Source organism: Trachypithecus francoisi, unplaced genomic scaffold (assembly GCF_009764315.1).
Source record: "Trachypithecus francoisi isolate TF-2019V2 unplaced genomic scaffold, Tfra_2.0 Lachesis_group5, whole genome shotgun sequence".
Lineage (NCBI taxonomy): Eukaryota > Metazoa > Chordata > Mammalia > Primates > Cercopithecidae > Trachypithecus > Trachypithecus francoisi.
The window spans coordinates 54637986-54659942 of NW_022681470.1; the positions used below are offsets into that span (position 1 = coordinate 54637986).

At 43.2% G+C, this 21957-nt stretch overlaps 1 protein-coding gene across 3 annotated transcripts; it reads left to right on the plus strand.

Annotated features, from left to right (window-relative positions):
• The first annotated feature begins 96 nt into the window (after positions 1 to 96).
• Positions 97 to 20226, plus strand: LHX9 (LIM homeobox 9). Of its 3 annotated transcripts, XM_033198402.1 has the most exons (6): positions 97 to 145; positions 5506 to 5624; positions 7583 to 7785; positions 8918 to 9273; positions 15236 to 15438; positions 16630 to 19101. In XM_033198402.1, the coding sequence occupies exons 1-6, from the start codon at positions 118 to 120 to the stop codon at positions 16885 to 16887; spliced, it is 1167 nt and encodes a 388-aa protein (XP_033054293.1). In that variant the 5' UTR covers positions 97 to 117; the 3' UTR covers positions 16888 to 19101. The 3 variants fall into 3 exon arrangements, with proteins under 3 accessions (XP_033054293.1, XP_033054294.1, XP_033054292.1); XM_033198403.1 differs by lacking the exons at positions 97 to 145; positions 16630 to 19101 and adding an exon at positions 19545 to 20226 and having other exon boundaries at positions 4998 to 5624; XM_033198401.1 differs by lacking the exon at positions 97 to 145 and having other exon boundaries at positions 4998 to 5624.
• The last annotated feature ends 1731 nt before the right edge of the window (positions 20227 to 21957 follow it).

Below are 21957 nucleotides of genomic sequence, written 5' to 3' on the forward strand. Positions count from 1 at the left end.
CCCACCGGATGGGAGGAGGTGCTTGGGGAAGCCGGGCCGTACTGCCCGGCTGACGCGCGGCTTTTCTCTGCCAGTGCAACCACCATTACGGCGTGATCCACTCCTTTTCCTCCAAGAATGCTGAACGGTACCACTCTAGAGGCAGGTGAGTTATGTGCCAGGTTCCTCGTGATGTTCTCTGCCCCTTGGGCCAGTGCGTGTGCCATGTGAGTGTGTGTGCGTGTGTGTGCGCCTTCGCTGGGTGGAACGAAGAGGAGTGTGTGTTTGTCTTAAAAATTAAACCGCGCTTCGTAGGCTCAAAAACACACATTCGTTTTCAGTCTCCTGATAGGATTCCTGAAACCTTCGTTTTCCTCCTTTTGCCTTTCTCTTTGACTGTCTTCGACTTTCCTCAGGATCAGGGTCCGGGGCGCCAGGCAGAGGTCCTGGTTCCACTGATCCTCCAGTAGTCAGCGGTGCAAGGGACGCGCTCCCGACCCTCCGCTGAACTGCTGGGGATGTCTCTTTCTTGGAAGGGATGGAAGTGGGGGCCGAGAAGATACCGTTTCTCACCCGTGCAGGGGTTAACTGGAAACTGGCTTCACCCACATTCTTTTGTTGTTGTTCAGTCCTAACCTAGCGCAGCAGTTTCTGCGCCGGATCTCAGTGGACGCAGTGCGGGACTTCTCCCTTTATTTCTGCGGAGCTGAGGGCAGGCGGCGCAACAAATCTCAGGTAAAAGAGCATCAGATTTCAGAAGCACTGTATTCTAAACTTGGCGCAGTCCCCTTTGGGGAGAAGAGCCCATAGGCTATAGAGGATAGAGGTTTGAAGGAAGCAAAAGCCGGCGAGAGGCTTTTTGTCACGAACGGTGAGGGTAGGCAGAGAACCTGCGAAGGGGCAGGGCCTGGCCGGGGAGTACCGCCCAGCGAGAGACTGGCAAGGGTGTGCAGCTGGAGCGTGGCCTCGGGTCCCCCTTTCCAGGCAGCCGAATTCCTCCTGTCCCAGCTCTGCTTGGCTCACTTCCATTTGTCTTGAGGGAGGCCCCTCTAGTAGGACTGAATCAGAAGTGCGCCCGTGTAGCAGCCTCAGTATAGATCTGCCCACCTAGGTGTAGGGGGAAGTTTTACACATAGAGTATTTCAGTCTCCACTGTCTGGAGAAAGGCCCCAGCGTGTCCCGGCCATCCTCTCACCTTCCATCCAGCGCAGCCCGGGCATCCAGGGACAGGTGGCATGGCACTGAACGCATGGTTCCGAGCCTCAGGATGACGCTGACGTTTCACTGGGCCTTGGGGTGCTCAGGACACTGCCAGAAGCTGGATACTGTTTTAAGAGTCTCGCCTTTCAAACCAAAGGGGCTCCTTAACCAGCTTAACAGGGTCTGGAGGAAAGGTAACACCTCCTTCTTTAAAGGGCAAACTTAGAGGCACAGAATCATGGCCTCCAAAATTCAGGTAGAAAGAGACCTTAAGTCACCTTTGCTCTCAAAAGATGCACATTTGTTGGTTACTTCTTCCCTCTCAACCCTAACTGTCCTGTGGGTTTAATTTCCTTTTCCTCTCCCCTGGGGAGTTCTACTGGGCTCGGGTTCTTTGCCCAGGTAGACCCACCTGAGCCCGCGACAAGGGCGCTGCAGTCTTCTTGACCTTTATAGAGATTCTGAGATCTCGAACTCTCAGTTCCATCTACTATGCTCCACTATAGTCTGGCTGTCCACTTTCCTAAAAGCGGCAACAGTAGCGGGATGGATGCTGTCAGAATAGAAAGGAAAGAAAGCTTAGTGGACTGCGTGTGCTCAATTGTGAGGGAGAGCAGTGCTGGTCAAGGGACCTGCCCCATTATTCCTGGTAGAGCTCTGAATTTAGAGGAGACTTAAGATCCTATCCCCGATGCAGGTTAGAGAGAACCACATGCACCTGTCCCATCAAGTGAGGAAGTGGCTCAGCCCAGGAACTGAAAAAATGAACACTCTAATTTTTATAGAACACTTGCGGGCCATTCAGACTAGAGCTGGGAGAAGGGGGAACATTTCTTTTTCTTTTTCTTTTTTTTTTTGTCACCAGCCACCAGGCCTCAGCCCCTCTGCTGGAGAGGTGAAAGGAGTACAAAGATGCTCTCTTTATTTAAAGTGCTTAAAGTCCTTTGAGAATGAGGAGCCGGGAGCTCTTAGGCAATCTCTCTTGGGGGCTCCAAGACAAAAAGTAGAAAACCCAGGGTCACACACCCAATTTGAGGGCATTCCTTCCCATTCTTCATGGGCTTCCTCCTTAGGAACTATTAGAGGAGGCAGGTCTGGACCCATGGGGACCTATTTCTGCAGAGCTAACAAGGACCTCCCAAACTCCAGCAGACCCCCACCCCACCCCCAACTTTCTCCAGACTTCCTGCATTTGCCGCCAAGGAAGAATCCTGGCAGTTTGCTTCTTTACAGGAAGTAGCAAATGCCACTGAATGCAGGAACTTATAACCTGAGTTTTATAAGAGCAACAATAGCTAGGATTCAACTTGGAAACTGATTGCAGAAGGTGTTCTGCCTTGCCTGTACCTAGATGATTAACAAATATGTGTGGAATCGAAGAATGAATGGATGACTGGAGGGCTTACAAAACCTCTGTGTTTGGCTTCCCTGGAGACTCTGTAAAGTTCTGGCTTTTTCCTGGAGTTGTTTAACTTTCCCTGCATGCAGTCTCCAAAGTTCTATCTCTTGCAAGGTAACAGTGGTATTCTTGCGTTCTTTGTTGTTGATTTTGCTGAGTAGGGGCAATATGCAACAAGAACCAAACCTAATTTCAAACACCCCCATTTGGGCATTGGGAGAGGGTTTAGCACAGAAACTAGACAAAGTCAGTTGAAGTCCTGTATTTACTTTTTGCTTGGAGCTTCCTTGGGTGAATTGACTGAGTGGACTTCGCAGAGACTCCTCCTCCTCCTACTCCTCCTCCTCTTTCTCCCTCTCCTCCTCCAGCTCTGAGTCAGTTTAGCCTCTGACTTGTGTAAAGGCAATCTGCCCCTTTGTGAGAGGACCTGCTGTCTCTGAAAGGACTGCTGCCCCCAGCCCCTCCTCAGGGCCCTTCTTGTGTGCACGTGGGTTTGAAAAGCTCATTGATTCCCATCCAAAGGGGCTAATTACATTACTTACAGTAAATAGCAGCCCTGCTGTCAGGTATAGCTGCCAAAGTAAGGAGGAGGGGGGTGTCTCCAGCTTAGTTCACTTGATTGGCTTCATTTTTTGTGTGAAATTGTGTTTTATGAGCTGCATTCTGGCACCCGGAGGACCTAAACTGAGTCCAGTCTGCAAATAACATTATTTTTGACCCTGAGAAAAAAGGAGGGGAAGCAGTAGAGTCTTGAGTTTCATGGAAGAGGCCACTCCAGCAGCCTCAGAAGGCAACGCTTTGGGACAGGAAGTCAGGCTGCTGCACCAGGGGGCCGTTTCCTCCCTCGCTTTATTTCTGCCTTCCTTCCTTTCCCTTCTTCTCATCCTCTCCCTTCCTTTTTTCTTTCTTTCTTCTCTCCCTCCCTTTCTCCATCTCTCCCTGGATTTTCTCCCGTGGTCTTTCTAGCTTTGGCCACAGTTCCCTGTCGGGCTCCCCCGGGCGGAGGGAAGTGGGTCTGCGGCCGGGCGGCTCTTCTGAGGTGTCTGGGATGTGCCAGGACACAGGCACCGCAGTCCTGGGAAAGGCGGCAGGAAGTAGTGGGGAACGCAGGCTGACGACCCGGACGAAAGGAGCAGAGAGAGGCCCGCGCGTCCTGCTCTCTGGGTAAAGCCACGCTGGTTCCTGCCGCAGTGCTTCGGGCCCCTAGGGGGCCTGTGGCCGTTTGAATGAATCGACAATATCAGAGTATTGTGGACACTTTTTAATGGGGCCGGGGAGGGGCCGCCGCTACCGGGAACAGAGGGCGACAGAACAATCCCACCTCTTGTGAGGAGCAGGTCTGCCATTCTGCTTATCCATTCTCACCTTCCCCTCCTCCACGGCAAGGAGTCCCCTTCACACCCTTCTGAGTGTGCGGGTGCGCCCAGTTTTACAAGTCCCCTGTCCTGCCAGGGTAGTGGGAGCAGCACGCTATGGGGCTAGCGCCCAGTCCTGCGGCGGCAGGCGCCAAGCTCCCGGGAGGCCCCAAGTCGCTTCCCATATTGGCAAGTTTCAAATGAGACATTATTACAATCTCCGGCAGCCTTCCTTCAAACCTGAACCGGGGAAAAGAATAAGCCGCCCTATGGCCAAGGCTCAATTGCATACCCACGTGTACAAGTCCATGCCCTGTCCCCTACACTCTGCTTTTCTCAAAGAAAATTGTTTTGCCAAAAGTAACCCTGAGAAGTGTAGACGCTCCAAACGCCCTTTCCACTTTGGATGAAGCCCACACCTAGTAGGGTCTCCAGCCTTCAAGGAGGTGAGGCAAAGACCTGCATTGTCAGACAGCTGCTTTTAAAAGTGGATTGAGGAAGATGGGATGGGGAGGAGAGAAGCCAACATCATCTCCACTTCAGTAAAGTGCTTACATTTCTGCGCAATATTTATGCATTTCTGGTAACAGTCCTGCAGGCTGGGGATGAAAAAGTCCACAAGGAGCAAACCCAAAGTTTGAAGTTGATATTCTGTGGGTCCTGAGCCAAGGTCTGATCTTGAACTCGGATCAAATAGGCGGGCTCTAGGCCTCCTGCACCAGGGCGGGGACAACAAGAGCTCCTTTTCCCCTTTAAAACATGACTGCTGGGAACTCTTGGATGTGTGTGTGTGTGTGTGTGTGTGCGTGTGCGCGCGCGCGTATGTGTGTGTTTTGTGGGGAGGTAAATGCCCCCTCCTCCTGCCTCCCCGCTCTCTATCCCCCCACCCCTTTGTAATGTTTGTCCTGCTTGCCCATCACCAGGGGGTTGAGAGGAGTATGACAGGTCTTTGTTGTCTGAATAAAAATCCGTGGCAGCTCCGGGGAGAGAACTCCTCCTACTAAATTATCAAAAATGGGCTGGCTTTAGTCTCTTAACAAATTGGACACAGCTCAGGCAGGAGCAGTCCCCAACCCAACCTACAGGAACTGGGAACTTGCAAGCAGTCAGGGAACGCTGAAAATAGCACTTCTTTTTCTTTCTTTGTGTTCAAAACTATTTTCTTTCTTCACCAGATTTTGTTTTCCTCCCCCCGCTGCAGTTGTTTCCCATTAGTAACTCGATCTCTCAGAGCAGTAAGATTCGCCTTCTATGCCTCTTTTCCCCCCACCCGAATTGTTTGTTTTCTGCACATCTCCTTCAGGGAGCCGCTGAGGCTTCCCCCCACCACTCTTCCCACTTCTTTTTGCTTCCCCTAGGCTCCCCCAGCAGACCGATTTCCACTCCGTCTCTTTCTTCTCCTCCTCTCTCTCCCTCTTTCCCTCCATCCCCGAGCCTCTCTGCGCTCCCACAGCGCAGCGCTCTCGAGTCCCTTGCCTCCTTCATTCGGATGAGCTGAAAGCCCCGGGCGTGTGTATATGGAAATAGTGGGGTGCCGAGCAGAAGACAACTCGTGTCCTTTCCGCCCCCCAGCCATGCTCTTCCACGGGATCTCCGGAGGCCACATCCAAGGCATCATGGAGGAGATGGAGCGCAGATCCAAGACTGAGGCCCGTCTGGCCAAAGGCGCCCAGCTCAACGGCCGCGACGCGGTAAGGAAGGGCTCCCCCGCGGCGGTAGCCGGGCACCCCTGCGCCCTCTGTTAAGCCAAGCCGATTCCCTGGCCGGAGGAGATCGGGGGCGGCGGGTCGTAGAGACGTCCGCTTCAGGCTGGCGGGTGGGTTTTCTCCCGTCCACCTAGGTCTGCAGGGCTAAGAATTGGTCGTTTTTCTGAATTGAAATGTCTGCATTAGTTGGCTGTCCTCTGTTGCAGCTGATTCCGAAAGAGCAGAGAGAGGAGCTGGGAGGAGGTGGAGTGGGGAGGTGGCATTATCTTCTACAGACCTCAAGATTCCCTTGATTCCGGGGCGGGAGTCTCCCCGGCGAGGATCCGCAGCTCCGAGGGCAAGCTGGGCTCAAGCTATAAGAGGACAGAGCGCTGCCCAGGCGTCCGACCCAAGCAGGAGCCCAGGTGGCCTTAGTCTCTGGCCCTGATGACCGGACCTTTGGAGCAGATTCGGATGCGACTGGGTCATTTCCAGTTCTCTAGACGCTCTGGTCTTGGGACCCCTAACGGAGAGAGTCTCAGGGTTTCTAGCATCCTGACTCAGTCTCTCTAACGAGACAGCACTACGTTTAGCGCAGGGACCGGGCGGGTGTCATGTGTAGGGGGAAATCAAATAAAACATATGGAGGAGCGCGGCACCCAGTCGAAACGCATGAACTTTATAACCAACCCTTAAACAAGCTAATCAACTACCACTGTTTCTACTATCCATAATGATAAAGTTATGTCCTCCTAATAAAGAAAACCAATTACTTATCTAAGTGCTTCCCTTTCCCGATTACTAACTGGAGAGGGGGAACTACAGAAGTCTCCGGAAATGATTTCAGCCAAACATAGCTGTGTAGATCCTTTGGTACCACAGTAGAACTTGTAGCCCAAACTAATCAGGAGACTGCTCTAGCCCTGTCAGCTGGGTTTTGGGTCCGGGCAAGTATCCCAACTGGTGAACGTGTCTATATTTGTAACACTCATTCAGTGCCAGGGCCCCTGGTCGGAGTAAAGGGCTAAACTTTACTTTTTCAGGCCCGCTGAAATTTCATGGGGAAGTTCAACCCATTTCTGCTAGTCGTGAGGGAAATGTCCGGAGGTTAACTCCTTTTCTGTTTTTCTGGTCATCACGTTTAAAAACAAATAGTAGCAACCCAAACCCAAATTTTGCAGTGGGGCTGGGCTCCTCAAGGTGGGGCCACTGGGGCATCCTCAGTCCGGTCAGTGGGACCCAGAAGGGAAGCGTAACTTGGGCACTAAACAGATTTTCAAGACAAAGGTCTCAGTACGCCTGGTGATGCTAGGGAAAGAGGGGACTGTATAGAGTGGGCTGGACAACGGACCCTCTTTCGGGTCCGTTATTGGGAACGGGACCAATAGTCCTGAAAATTAGGGAACAGCGGGGTCTGTCAAATATATCTCAATCAAAACAAAGTCGACCAAGTTATGAGCACAGGTCCAATAATCTCCCCTTTGCTTTTGATTTCAGTGCTGCTTATAAGAATTTAGAGAAATCAAACTGTAATATTTTTTGTTTAAAATAACCTGTGCTCGTTGAAATTTCCATTTCACTCCCCAATCATTTCCATTGTTTTATTTTGTGTGCGTCGAAAGCCACAATTTTTAGCTTGTATTTATTTGAATTCGGAAACGATCACCAAACTATAGTCAATATTCTCCCAGTCCTTTTTAAGCGAGGCTTCTGATGGCGGGGATGTCTTTAGGCTAATAGTCCCGGGAGGACGCGAATGCCGGTTTAGGCGGATACGGAAGAAAGCGAGCGAGCGGTAAAGAGATAAATCACAAATGTTTTCCCGACTTTTGCCTTTGTGCAGTGGACCCTGGCCCCTGCCGCGCTCCCTGCACGCCCTGGGCTCGGTCTTCCTAGGGGAGAACCCCGCGTCGTGCGGCGACACCGCGCGCCCTCCTCAGCCTTGCGGTGTGCTTTCTTTGCAGGGCATGCCCCCGCTTAGCCCGGAGAAGCCCGCCCTGTGCGCCGGCTGCGGGGGCAAGATCTCGGACAGGTACTACCTGCTGGCTGTGGACAAACAGTGGCATCTGAGATGCCTGAAGTGCTGTGAATGTAAGCTGGCCCTCGAGTCCGAGCTCACCTGCTTTGCCAAGGACGGTAGCATTTACTGCAAGGAGGATTACTACAGGTACTCCCCTACACCCCCACTTCTTATGCCCGCCCAAGTACACCTGGCGGGGTTATCTGCCTGAGCTCGGAATCCCCTCTCCGTCTCCCACCTTTTGCCCCATTCCAAGTGCGGTTATCATTTCGAAGACCAGGGAAGCCCACTGCATATGCCTTCAAGCTGCAATCTCCCTGACCGACGGTGAGGGTGGGTGGGAGGGACATTCAAGGTCTAGAGCTTTATCAGGGAATACCACGCGCTCCCATCACTTCTCAGCTTGGCTGGAGGAACTTGGGGAAATCTGGGGAAGAGTAAATGGATGTGGTCTCCGTCGACTGAGACTTTACTGGGTTTTTGTTTTCCGCTTGCTACGAATTGGGCAAGTTCTGCGCCTTGAAACTGAACTAGTGGCTCGGGCAGCAGCAACAGAGTGTTAGGTTTTCGCAGGTGGCAGGAGACTCTGTAAATGACTATGAAAAGGAATAAATGCCATTGCCAAAACCCAAGTCACTCGGTTCCGAGGTCCTTTTATCGCTAGTTACAGCCATGTCCGCCAGATTGGAGAGAAAAGTCAGCAGCAGGCGTCTTTATTGATTCTTCTCAGTTATATTTCTGGATTGGGAAAGACAGAACTATGTGCAGGTGACCTAGCTCCGCTCTCAGCCCAAACAAGATAAGTGGTTAAAAAAATAATAACCTTTCCTCTACAAAATCGTCATTTTCCAGGACTGTGTCGGCATGTTTTCCCGCACACTCGCACATCCAGGAATAATTATATCTTCCTTCATTCATAGAATATTTTGTAATTGATTAACTGTTTTCACTTGGCATGGCAATTTAATATTCTAGTACTGTGAGTTAGATCGTTCTAACTAGTGGTTTGCTTTTTAATTTTTTTAAAAATTTGTTTTAATGTTCACTTTACAGAGAAGAAAACTAAGACTTAGTTGCCCGATTCTTCTGACTTTAATGTAAAGATCCTCTGTCTTGGTTTATCAGAAAAGTCAAATAAAATTAATGCCCACTGTCCTGTCCTCCCGGAACCCTACCAGGTCCCAGTCTGAGGCCACTGCAGACCAAGCCCAGGTGTCGCGGGTGGGAGATGGCTCTGCCTTGCTTCAACTAGCAACCTGACTTAACTGTTTCCTTCCAGAAGGTTCTCTGTGCAGAGATGTGCCCGCTGCCACCTTGGCATTTCCGCCTCGGAGATGGTCATGCGCGCCCGAGACTCAGTCTACCACCTGAGCTGCTTCACCTGCTCCACTTGCAACAAGACTCTGACCACGGGCGACCATTTCGGCATGAAGGACAGCCTGGTGTACTGCCGCGCCCACTTCGAGACCCTCTTGCAAGGAGAGTATCCACCGCAGCTGAGCTACACGGAGCTGGCGGCCAAGAGCGGCGGCCTGGCCCTGCCTTACTTCAATGGTACCGGCACCGTACAGAAGGGGCGGCCCCGGAAGCGGAAGAGCCCAGCGCTGGGAGTGGACATCGTCAATTACAACTCAGGTGTGCCCCCAATCCTCACCCCCGGCGCAGCCCCGGCCTCGCTGAGGAAAATTCTTAGAGCTCCTTCCCCGTCCAAAGTCTTGCTGCAAGAGTGTGTTTTGCCCGATGCCTCTGTTCTCACCACAACCCCCTGTCACTCTGAAGGAAGGGAGAGAGGGAGGAGGAGGGAGGGGAGGGAGAGGCAACACTTTATTTAGGTTGTGGCAAAAAACACATCCATAACTATGGGGCTGTAGTGACTTCCCCCAAACAGGCAGAGCCAAAACGTTGTTGCCGGTTAGTTAATGAGCCCATTAGTTTCTGGCACTCAGTTGGAGCAAAACAGCCCCAGGGCAATTTCTTTGTGGAGGCCAAATTATAGATCCTGGAGGAGGTTTCCTAAATACTGAAGAAAAAAAAGTCTTCAGATCCCAACCCCAGTCTGTCTAGAGGGGTCAGAGGCTGTGGTCACCAGCCCAAAGTTAATCAGGAACACGGTTGGCAAGAGTGTTGAAAAACCTAATCCCTGATCTTGGCAAAAAGCAGTTGTAGGGGTGGGAATCACTCTCCACAGCTGAGCTAGCCTGTGTCTTTCCTAAGTCAGGATATTCATCCAGCCGTCTCATTCCCGGTGTGATAGACCATCCAGACATCCACACCCCTGGCCAACTGAAAGAACCTTCAGGTCAGGCCCCCTGAGGAAGCTTAATGGTATCTCAGACCATTCATCTATACTAAATCACCTTCTCTCGTCATTAAAAACAACCCGCAGGCAACAAGTCAAGAACACATTCTTCCTTGCTTTGGGGGACACGCCTATCATGTGTCAATCTCACATGCATCAATTTCCCATTGTTGGTAGCTGGCCCCCACTTCCCATCCTCCAGGTGAGGATGGTGATCCACTCTGCAGATGATACTCTAACTCTGAGCAGAACAGAAGCTCTTTTTGTGAGTCCCAATCACTGGAAAAAAAGAGGTATTAGAAAGCCCTGGCTAACTTTTGGGGAGCCTAAGGAACTTAACTGCTTTGGCTTTCAGTGCCCTGGCCCAGACCTGGCTGAGGATCTCAGCAGACTGATGCTCAGGACAGGGGAGACCATTCTGTTGGAAGGAACGTTGAGGACCGTATTATGGCAACCCCACTCTATTACTACGAATGCCCCCAGATCCACGCATAGGCACCCCAGAGCACAGGATTTTGCCTGTTTTTCTCTTCCAGTTCACAGGGCCTGGTATGGTGCCTGACATTGCTAGTCAACGTAAAGAACAGTGTCCAGCCAGTTAAGTGATTTGCCCAAGATCACACAGCCACTGTGAATGTGGAGCTAAGGGTCCTGCTCTGAGTTTAGAGTTTTCAGGAGAACCCACACAGGATGAGTGGTTGCTCTCTCAGACCTCTGCTAGGCTCTCTCCTGGGATTCTATACCGCATAATCTAACAGAAGAGGAGAATCCTTTATGGGCAAGCATAGCAGGTGGCCTTGCCGGGAGAATGGGGAGCAATGGGGAACACTGTGCCGTAGCACTTGTCCCTAGGGGGTTCATACCAGGGTTGCTGGATGAAAAGAAAAGGACCTGCCGGCTCACTGCAAATCTCACCAGGGTCGGTCAATCTGTATGAGGGCAGCGGGCGAAGCCCCAGGTTTTGGCAACCCTCAGTAGTGGCTGTGCCCTCACACTGGCCCCTGCTGTGCTGGGGCGGGAGATTTGGTTAGGGGCCACTTTGCCCAGCATGCTTACTTCATCTTCTTTGATGCGTGGTCCCCAGGGCAGGGCAGGCAGGGCACTAATTGTTCTTTATTAATAGAAGATGACATTGGAATCTCAAGCCACTCACCAAGGCCCTAATGCCCTAATGAGAGGGGGGAGACAGAGAGAGAGAGAGAGAGAGCGAGAGAGAGAGAGAGAGAGAGAGAGAGAGAGAGAGAGAGAGAGAGCCACTCATACACAACTAGCGAGATTTTTTTGGAAAGATGGGATCTCTCAGCCCAGATAAAGTCCAGAAGGGTGAAGATTTCTAGCCAAACAGTAGGCAAGCCTGACTTCTTTATTCTTTATTTAATCTAATTAGCTAAATTTGATTTTGCCTTGGATCTTACTTCATGTTAGATCCAAGGAGCTTTAAGAACAGTAGCATTTAGATTATTTTACTTCTCTGAAAATAACTAGAGTGTACAAATTTATTTTTAAGAAGAATGAAAGAATCCTATGGAGCCCCTTAGGTCTTTGGCTTGCAAATTAATGCTGCTACAAGTTGTTGTGGAGAAGGTCACTTTTGTCTTGCTCCCAAAGGAGGGAAAAATTGCTGAGGCTCCCTTAGCCCGAAGAGTTCGTACCTTGCACCACTACAAACTGGATGCCTCTTAATTAACATCTACTCCATCCTTTCTGGACTTTTCCCAGAGACACTAGTAAATAGTATATGTATGTTAAAGATCAGGTTAAAATTATCTATGGGAATTGGTTTGAAGATTCCTGACCAGAAATCAGGCCATCATTTAAAACAGTGCTTGTGAATCTGATGCCACTTTGTTACAAAACTGGGGAAAGAAACCCTTCAGCAAATTAAACACATGTTAACATGTAAAAAATAAAATCCAGTTTAACTCATTGTTTTAGCCTTCTTTGGATTTTATCTTGCCATCTCTCATTAAATGTAAACATTAAATGTAAACAAGTCTCATAAAGGGTAAGGTTGATACTAAACTAAGTATAATTTCCATAATAATATGTTTTCAAAATGTGCAGAAAACATGTTTGTGATTCAAAGAGTCTCAGAGAAGATGCGAAACTTGGCAAAGGCCAGCTAGTGCTTGCCATAGGGCAAATGCCTTTTAATGAGAATGTCCCTAGTTTCGTTTATACCTCTGTGCAAATTAATCAGGCAAATATTTTAGAAAGAGACATGGAAAGTTTACCTGAAATTGTAACTTGAAATAAAGCCCTCTAGGGAGGAGAAGAAGATTTAGTTTAGGATAGGAAGCTCCTATTTGTGTAATTTAAACATTAATTGAGAGATTAAACTTTGGCCACTTCTCAAAATATCCTTTCCTTAAGTCCTTTCTTCCTATCCAAACTTTTAAGGGTTCCTGGTGGTTAAATTAGCCTGGCACTGACCCCTAGTGGTCTTCCAGGGATCAGTTAATTCTCAGAAGGTTACATACCTTCACAGCAGACACTCACTTTAGGATGGGTGACCACGTAAGTGACTGGAAATAAAATATTTAGATATTCTCATTAACTTTATAATACTATATGTGAACTTACAGGTAGATATTTAAGACAATTTTAAGAGTTATCATTTCATCTCATAATTCGGGGAGTGGGGAAATCCCCTATAGCTATAGAAACAGGCCTTGGAGAAACAGTCATTTGCAAGTTATATAATGCATGTGTAGTTAAACATAAATAATAACAGATAATGTACTGTTACTCTGTAGAAGAAATAGGTTTCTCGATTAAGTTGCATAATATGAGATAACCCGTCACAGGAAAATCATATCTAGTAATATCTGTTTAATAAAGACCCAACAAGCTATCTCCTTACACATTGGATTATGTATTTTGTGTGGAAATGGGGCCTATAACTATATTTAAAACACACTGAAAGGCTCTGCTGAATTTTTAATCAGCAATAATGGATATAGAAGGCATTTTCAGGGAAGCAATTTCATTAAATTTTACTATAATTATTTTTCATAAATTTCATTTTAAGAACTAATGATTATATAGTCATGTTGGGAATCATATTCATTTGTATATATTACCCTGGTGTGGAATGGGGGAAAGATGGCCAAGGGCATTATTTAAACACCAAGTCTTCTGTCCCAAGTGTAAAATTCAATTTGATGTGTTGTTCAGGAAAGGTTACATGTTACATATGATAGGAAAGAAATATTACTTGAAGAACCCTTCGATGACTAACGTGTGCCTCTTTGACTATTTTTTGTGGGTATATTTATAATCTGGTTATGAAATATGGCTCAGTTTACTGGAGATAAGTATAGTTTTATAGTAGGTCATAGAGATGCTGTTTCATCCATTTGAGGATATGAAAGTGCAATTCTGTCGAATATTTGAACTTGACATATCCCCACTGGGCCAAAATGGGATAAAATGTAATGCATACTCTTTCTGTTATCTCTGGACGTATGGTACTCTTTCTGGTGGAGTTTAAGAAGCCTACGTTTTACATTCAAATGTGTATATCTGACTTGGATTCTATTTCAAGTTGATTTAATTTTGCATTAATACCCACTTGTAATTTACTGATGAACAAAAGGCCCAAAGTCTTGACTGAATGCTTCTTGAGCTCCTGCCCCTGTGTTTGACTCAGGGAATCAGTCCAAAGGTGAATATGGTACAGTCATCTCCCTCAATGGACTCACCTGTTCTTTTGCCAAGTGTGTCCTCTTACTTATGCGTCTTATGGAAATACAAACAAAGGAGACATTTGTTTGTATCTAGTCTTTTCACATTAGGAGGAATTTCTTATTAAGTGAGTTTTATAGGTGGCTGACTTCTTGGTTGATGACTACAAAACTTTTGTATTTCTGTAAATATGCTGATTTGCTGAATAGTTTTTAAAAAGTAATTATAAACAGAGCCTACCAGGCAGATAACATTTTATTAAGCAGATTGGAAGAGCTAATATTAAGGGATGCCTCCCTTTTTTAAGATTCAGGTTTCTTTCTCCCTGGAATGACACGATCAGGTTGGTTTTAGATTTTCTATTATAAAGCAGTACAAGGCAGGATGATTCGATCTAAATTTATATAACTATCTGAAGGAAGAATTTAAAGAAAAAAAATTGCCATGTATTTTAATGTGTGAAGTTGGCTGAAGTTGGTTGTGTAAATATTTCACAAAATGTTTTCATTTTACAATTGTATTTCCTATGCAGAGCCAGTAGATTCTTGGAAATGACCCTTTAAATGTGCAGCTTTACATCCTGGGGATAATGACTTTCTGGCTGGTTTCAAAGACTGGGTTGTTTTGCCCTTGGTGCTGAGAAAGTCTTTGTAAGGGGAGAGAAAATGCCTCCCTCTCTCTGCCAGGCCAGCCAGGGGCACAGCTCACATCCCACTCACACACATCTGGAGCAAAAGGGACTAAGATCTGAGCCTAGAAATAAGCACCATCAGTGTCTCTCAACTGTGAGCTGTGGGGAGCGCTTCAGGCATGAACCGTGTGAAGGGAAGTCTGGGCTCATTCTCTTTCAGAAATATTTATTAAAATCACTCCAGGGGAAAAATATTTTCTTTCTGGTATAGCTCTGCGTTAACCAGTCATAGCTAAAAGCTGAAACAAATAATATTCTTATGTTTATATAAGAAATTCACAAATTTTACATTTCTAACTTCTCCTCCTTTTTCAGCCTTTTCTAACTTTTTCCTGACTGAGAGTTCTAGGAATATGAGAAAAGGCTAACCACTAGAACTGACCTAGATGCTTCCTTAGTTGGCGGGCTCTCAGAAACTTTCAGACTTGAGACAGTGGAAAGACTTGTTTCTCTACGTCTCATGACAAAAAGCAGTACCTTCAGACAGTGTGTCTCATTCCAGAAATACAGACAAAAGGTAGAGTCTGAAAACACTGTGAGTGCGGGCAATGGGAAGCTGGTACAAATAAGTATTTGGAAAAGGGTTTCTTCTTCTCACTCTTGTAGGTCTCTCTCACTCCCACTTTACTACTTAGGGTTTGTTCATATTCTCAAATTCTTCTAGCAACCATTAAGCAAAAGAGAGGATTTAACCAATATTTTTCTATTGCATAAACTTTGGTTGTATCTGCATTAACAGAGAAGTTCAGCTTATTTTAGCAATTATCTTCTTTCTTTTTGTCTAGATACTACTCATAATTGGGTTGACAGCATTTTTCACTGCTGCTTTATTACCATAGCAGTGTCATACAGCCTGCCATCATGTCAGCTAATGCAAGAATTTCCACTGAGTAGTTGTTTGTTCACTGTTGCTGCAACAGGTTGTAATGAGAATGAGGCAGACCACTTGGACCGGGACCAGCAGCCTTATCCACCCTCACAGAAGACCAAGCGCATGCGAACCTCTTTCAAGCATCACCAGCTCCGGACCATGAAATCCTACTTTGCCATCAACCACAATCCGGATGCCAAGGACCTCAAGCAGCTTGCCCAGAAAACAGGCCTGACCAAAAGAGTTTTGCAGGTAAGACACGTGCATCATTGACTGTGCATACATATCCCTTCCCCTTGCCAGTAAAAATAGTGCTCTTCCCTGGTTGGAGTGATGCAGTTATTTCCTGTATTGCTTCTTACTAGTTTATCTTAGCTATCTCCCTAGAGGATGTTCTGAGATTTTGCAGGGGCTTCCTGGAGGGTTCCCAAACAGAGACCCAGTGTCTTTTTAAATACAGCCACATTCTCTCTACCTATGCGGAGATGGGCCCTCCAAAGACAGCACAGCTTGACTCACTGCTGTGCAAATGTGAGTGATGTTATTTGCACAAGCCGTGGCTCTATAGATTTCCATTAATATTATGCTCAGTGAACAGACTTGAGAGGGACCTGTTGGCACTGTGTTAACTCGGCAAACTTTTGGCAGCCTCACTCACCTTCCAAATTCAGGTGGAACCTTTTTTCCACTCCTGAAAAGCCAAAAGTATGGTTAGTGTTTCAGCAACCAATTGGAGCAAGTATTTTCCTGCCTTAACAAACCAGAATTAAAAACAAAATACTGGAAGTTAGTTCTGCTGTCCAATTGATTTCCTAAACTCATCATGGTAAAAACATATAAGTAATGAAATTATAATAGGTTGCTGTAAGTCACCTGTGATCTTCTCTCACTTCTTGGTGACAAATAGCAGGCATTTTAAATTCTGCTAAACAGTTTCAGGCTGTTTGAGGTCTGTGACCCTGGGAGTTTTTTTCTGTGTGAAGAATATATACCGTGTTTTGGGCTCACGAATGGCCTGAAGTCTGTTTCAGTGATGTCCATTTCATATGAGTGATTCTTACTTTGCCATACTTTCAATGGCCCTGCCCCTTCTCAATAGTTATTATAACAGTTGAGGAATCATCGTGTATTTCCCCCTTTTTATCACCATGTGTTCATTTCCATGGTATATCCGCTTAAGCATCAGTTGTTCCAAGTGGCACTTGTTAATGCTGCAGGATGGAATAAGTGCAGTTGAGAGAGAATAAATCCGTAGTGTTACTTGAATAACTTTGTTTTAAAAGAAAGGAAAAAAAGCCCCTTTCCTCCTAAGAAAAACAAACAATTATATTTAAAAGGAGAAACATATATCCAAAAAAAAGAAGAAAGAAAAAGAAAAAGAGAGAAAGAAAAGAAATATAAAAATGAACATCGGTAAAGAAATCAATTGGGATTGGTTTGCAGGTTTGGTTCCAAAACGCACGAGCCAAATTCAGAAGGAACCTTTTGCGGCAGGAGAATGGGGGTGTTGATAAAGCTGATGGCACGTCGCTTCCGGCCCCGCCCTCAGCAGACAGCGGAGCTCTCACTCCACCCGGCACTGCGACCACTTTAACAGACCTGACCAATCCCACTATCACTGTAGTGACATCCGTGACCTCTAACATGGACAGCCACGAATCCGGAAGCCCCTCACAAACTACCTTAACGAACCTTTTCTAACATTGGTTGTTTTTTTTTTTTTTAAATTCTTCCTCTTCTTTTTATTATTATTCTAATTATTATTATTTTATTATTTACAAGACTTTTTTTTTTCTTCTAACCCACAAGATATTTGGGGAATAAAAATAACAGCTTGGTGTGTAGCATCTGCAGCCACTTGGCTAATGAGTTTACAGTATTGTCTCCTTTAAGTGAATATATTTTGTCTACAAAGTGTACTTGGATTTTTTTTTTTTATTAATTAGGTCTTTCAGTTGGTAAGGAGAGTTTTTGAATAATTCTAGCAAGTGCCTCTTAAAATTGTATGTTACTTATTTCCAGAATCTCGAAGAAAAAAAAAGAGTGGTATTATTATGGGCAAATAATCATATTCCCAGTTAAATGATTAGGTTAATAAAGAACCAGATAATTAATTAGTTACTTTTTAAATCTTGCAATTGTATGTGTGATTATGGAGTTTTGAAAACGTTACATTTTTTAAATCTTAAAATTGAAAACTTGTTTTTAGTGTTTCTATTTCTTACCTGAACTGCTAATTCAAGTGAGGAATATGATGAAATAAAAGCATTAACTACAGACATTTAAAATAGTAATGATTAATTAGGTGAGAAATCTATTACAGGAATGTGACTTTTCCTTCTCTTAGGGACGTACAACTCTAAAAACTTTTTACTTGACTATTTATTTTTCAACATTTGAAAAATACTTAATCTCCCTGTGTATCCATGAAAATTCCGTATAGATTTTGACATTCCATAATTTTAACCTCCTAAAGCTAAAATCAATAGCTCGAAAACCATTCTTTCTAAGTTACTTTTTTTCCAGGGAAAATGGAAATAAGCAAAATATAATGTTTTAAGAAGTAAAAAAATCAGTATAATTTAATTAATAGCTCTATTAATTGGCTTCAGCTGTACCATGATATTGTATCTGGCATTCTTTATGAATAATGTTTAAAATACCCAGCCTGGTAGACTTATACCAACAATTGGTTTTGTTTTGTTTTATTTTATTTTGACATAGGTTGACTTATGTATTGAAAATAATTTTTCTGATAGTAGAGATTTGAAGTTATTAGTCTTAAAGTAGATAAACTCAGAAGCCTTGTGGATGCTGATCTGAATATATTTCCTAGTTTACAGTAGTATTTTTTTTCTTTTAATTTAAGCTAAAATCTTAACGGTCTGGGCAGTGGTGAATGTTCATCTATTATGCTTCTGTTGTAGTTAAATACCAATTAGATTGTGGATTTCCTAAAAAAAAAATAAAAAAGAAGTCAAGATATATGTCTTGCTTTAGTGGATTGTTAAGAATAACTTTGCACAGATTCTCCACTTTTTGGACCCCTTAAATCTCCTTTGGTGGTCGAAGTGGCTATTTAATAGATTTTAAAGGTGTCCTTCTGGCTGTATAAATGTGTGGTTACATATTGACAGTTCACTGCCCACATTAAAGTGCATTATTGTAACTTTTGCTCAGGGTCTTTAGAAAATTAGCACAGAAAGTAGCTTATTTTTTAAAAAAAGATGATGGAAGATAAGTTAACACTGTAACAGAAGAAAGGTGTGATTGCCATTATATATTTAGCAAGTATGGTTATCATCTTATATGGAGCTTAAATCTTGACTTTTCATATTTCTATTACATTTTGGGCATTTACCACTAACCAGACCAAACAACCTTGGTAAGGCTGAGATCTTATTAATACACTTTTACAGGTAAAATATTGACACTTATAAATTTTGTTCTTTGACAGAACAATATATGGTACTATAGATCTACTTTATTAAGTAGACTAATTATAACTCAGTTCTCCTATGTGCCTTATGATATAACTTGGAAGTAAGTTTGTGAAAAATCAGGATATATGTGTTGTTTGTTAAATTAACTGTTTTAAGCCCTTTTGACACCTCACTAGTTTTGTACTGTTTTACCTCTTATTTCTGAAACTCTTTTTATGGTGTATCCTGTTAGAGGGGACAAACATGTCATAGAAAGCAGTTGTGCACTCTTTCAAATATAGTTGATAAATTCAATAATCTTATATATTGAGCTTCGTGTTTATAGTACAGTAAGTGGTCTAGCAAAATTGTCCATGTTTCTTTGTTTATTGATAAATGCATTGTATAGAAACTATTTCCCCTAAATATTTATGGACCAAACAATTGTGATATATCCTATTAAATTTGTGTGAATAAACCGTTTTGAATCTAAGGAGTTTTCTTTCCCATCAGTTTTATTTAAGTTTTAACCGTACTAATGTGTTCCAGCATCTATATAAAAGCTATTCAAATGGTAATACAAAATTTTTAGAAATATTTAAACATACAAATAGTTTTTAGATTTCCAAGCTTCTGATTCATATGAAATGTTACACATTGTTGCACATGCAATGTAATTCAACCTAGAAATACCTTTGAATATATTTGCTTATAATAAAAGTAATGCCCCACTGATTTGACTCAGTCCAATTTTTAGAATAAAAAGGCTAACTAGCATATAAAGTAATTGCATGGAAAGAAACCTTAAATATGATTAAGATTTCATGTTAGGTCTATTGAGCACAAATGGATATTTGTAAATCTAAATAGAAATTGCAGACCCCTAAAAGCCAAGTTGCTCTGTAGTTAATAAATTGTCACTATGATTTTTTTCAGGGAGAACAAATCTTGGGGCATTACAGCCAAACATCCCGACGTTTGAAAATTCCCTAAAGTATTAAAAGAAGGGGAAAAGTTTGATCGGAAATCCACTGCAGTGAAGACAAAGACACTATTAGGTTATGATAATCATACATTAAAAAATTTATTGAGCCAAAAAAAAAAAAAAAGAGAGAGAGAGAGAGACTTAAATGTCATTTACTGAATGTTAACGAAACTTGTGTTCTTTATGGTGTCTAACACAACTGAAGGCCTGAAATTATGTGGTTTAAACAAAGTTAGATAAACCATGTACAAAACCAGAGCAACCTGGCAGTAATATGCCCACCCCATATTTGAAAAAAATTATTATTGAAAAAAATTTCACACATTTGTCAAGCACAAATAGTTGTAAAATAAAGTCCAAAACATTCATTTCACCTGCTTGCTAATGTGTATTAGTCCTGTTAATGGCATTTTCCAACTGTAAATTCAAAGAAAAGCTATCACCCATTTAAGAGTATAGGGATCAAACCCCAGTAATTTTAGTATTATTGTTTATTACTTCCTTTTTAAACAGAAATCTCTGCATGCACTTTTACATATGTCACCTCTAGTGTACACCTCTGTATGATGACTTATCTTTGCTGTTTCTTGTATGATAAATAGCTTTCATTAATAAACATTTATTTGATGCAAACATAGTTAACTTTATGTTAAACACACGCTGTTGAAATTAATTTTGAACACTTAAAGAGGCAGCACAGTACATTTACAACTTGTTATACTAATGAAAAAATACAAACAGCATAATGAGATTAAATTCTGGTAATCTAGGATAAAATTACTTGGATTTACCTTTTCATGACTTATTTTCATTTGTTGTATTCAATTGCCACATGTATTACAAATAAAAAATAAAGTGAACCCAAATTACAACAAAATAAACCTTAGAATAAACTATTGTGTAAAATTTCAGCAACTTTTTTAGATTACTAGGGTAAAATTTATAGATCCTATGTGAGTTTACATGTTTGCTATGCAATGAACAAATTTATTGAAGTATACAAATATATTCTGAACTATAAAAAGATCCAATCTTTGCATAGTTCAAGTTACATATGATTATTACAAACAAGAAAGCAAATGGAAAGACAGACAAATATTTAGGAATGAGGTTTTTTTAATTGTTAAAGGGAATATTTGAAGAATAAATTTTTAGCTATTCCTATTTAGCTGTATATCCAAAGCATATGTTAAACAAACTAACATATAATTTCCAGAAAATTTTTCATTATGATGAAATTTTTATTATATACAAATGAACCCTATGTAAATGATGTAACTTTTATGAATGACAGACATTAAATATTTCACTTACATGTATTCTCAGAATTTTGAATGTTTTCTTAGATGCTTTCACTTCCTGAATGCTAAAAAGAAAAAATTTTAAAGAAGAGAGAGCAACTTACTACTAAAAAAAAAAGCAATGCACCATGACAAGTAGACTATTTTGAGTGATCACAAATCATGTTGGTTTTGTCAGTAACTTGAATGTTTATGCCTCATTGAAACCTCATCCACAGCTATAGCAGCTGAAATAGATTTTCCAATGCATTTCCAGCCAGTTTATTCAAATCTTTGCCCTACAGTCTTGCCTTCTTTCGCTGTTCTGTCACCTATGGCAATTTCATTTAGAAGTATTTTGGAACTTCGCCTGGTTTTACAGACCTTTAAATATTTGTCTGGTATGTGAAATGCAGGAAGAGACCAGAGAGGGAAAGAACACAACTGAAATTAGACATCTGAAAAAAATAATACAAATTTGAAACAGGCACATTTTTTAAAACCAAAAAAAAAGAGAGAGAGAGAGAGAGAGAGAAAGGAGTACTAATTATGTGAGTGGGAAGAGAAAGCCTGTGAGGCAGAGTTGTAAGGTCTATTGTGCTTTACTGTGATGTAAAGCAGTCTTTGAGTCTGGGCAACTGCACACTTACTGTTCGGTGTGGAATAGAAAAATGTGGACCTCTTAGTTGAGAGCAGGGCACTAAATTTTCATAGCTTCTACCTCCCAATTGCCTGGGTTAGTCTAACTTCTGGCAGATTGATCTTGGGCAAAAAGCTTCACTGAGAGTTAGTGTCTGTGCGCTTTGGTTGAATAGCCACCTTAATACTGACTTACATAGTGGGTAGGTTTTTGATACCTCAAATAAGGATAAAACTTCATAATAAAGGACCCAAAGCAAACACTTTTAAAACTTAGGTGATTTTTCATCACCTAAAACATAAATAGCTTTATTTAGCAAAATCCCAGTGGAATCTACCATACATTCTTTTATAATAACCCTTTTTGGGAGTCAAAGTATTGTTTTTTATTAGCCACATATAAATATCATCTCATTTTCTGTTGCAGTGTGACTGCAAGGCGTAT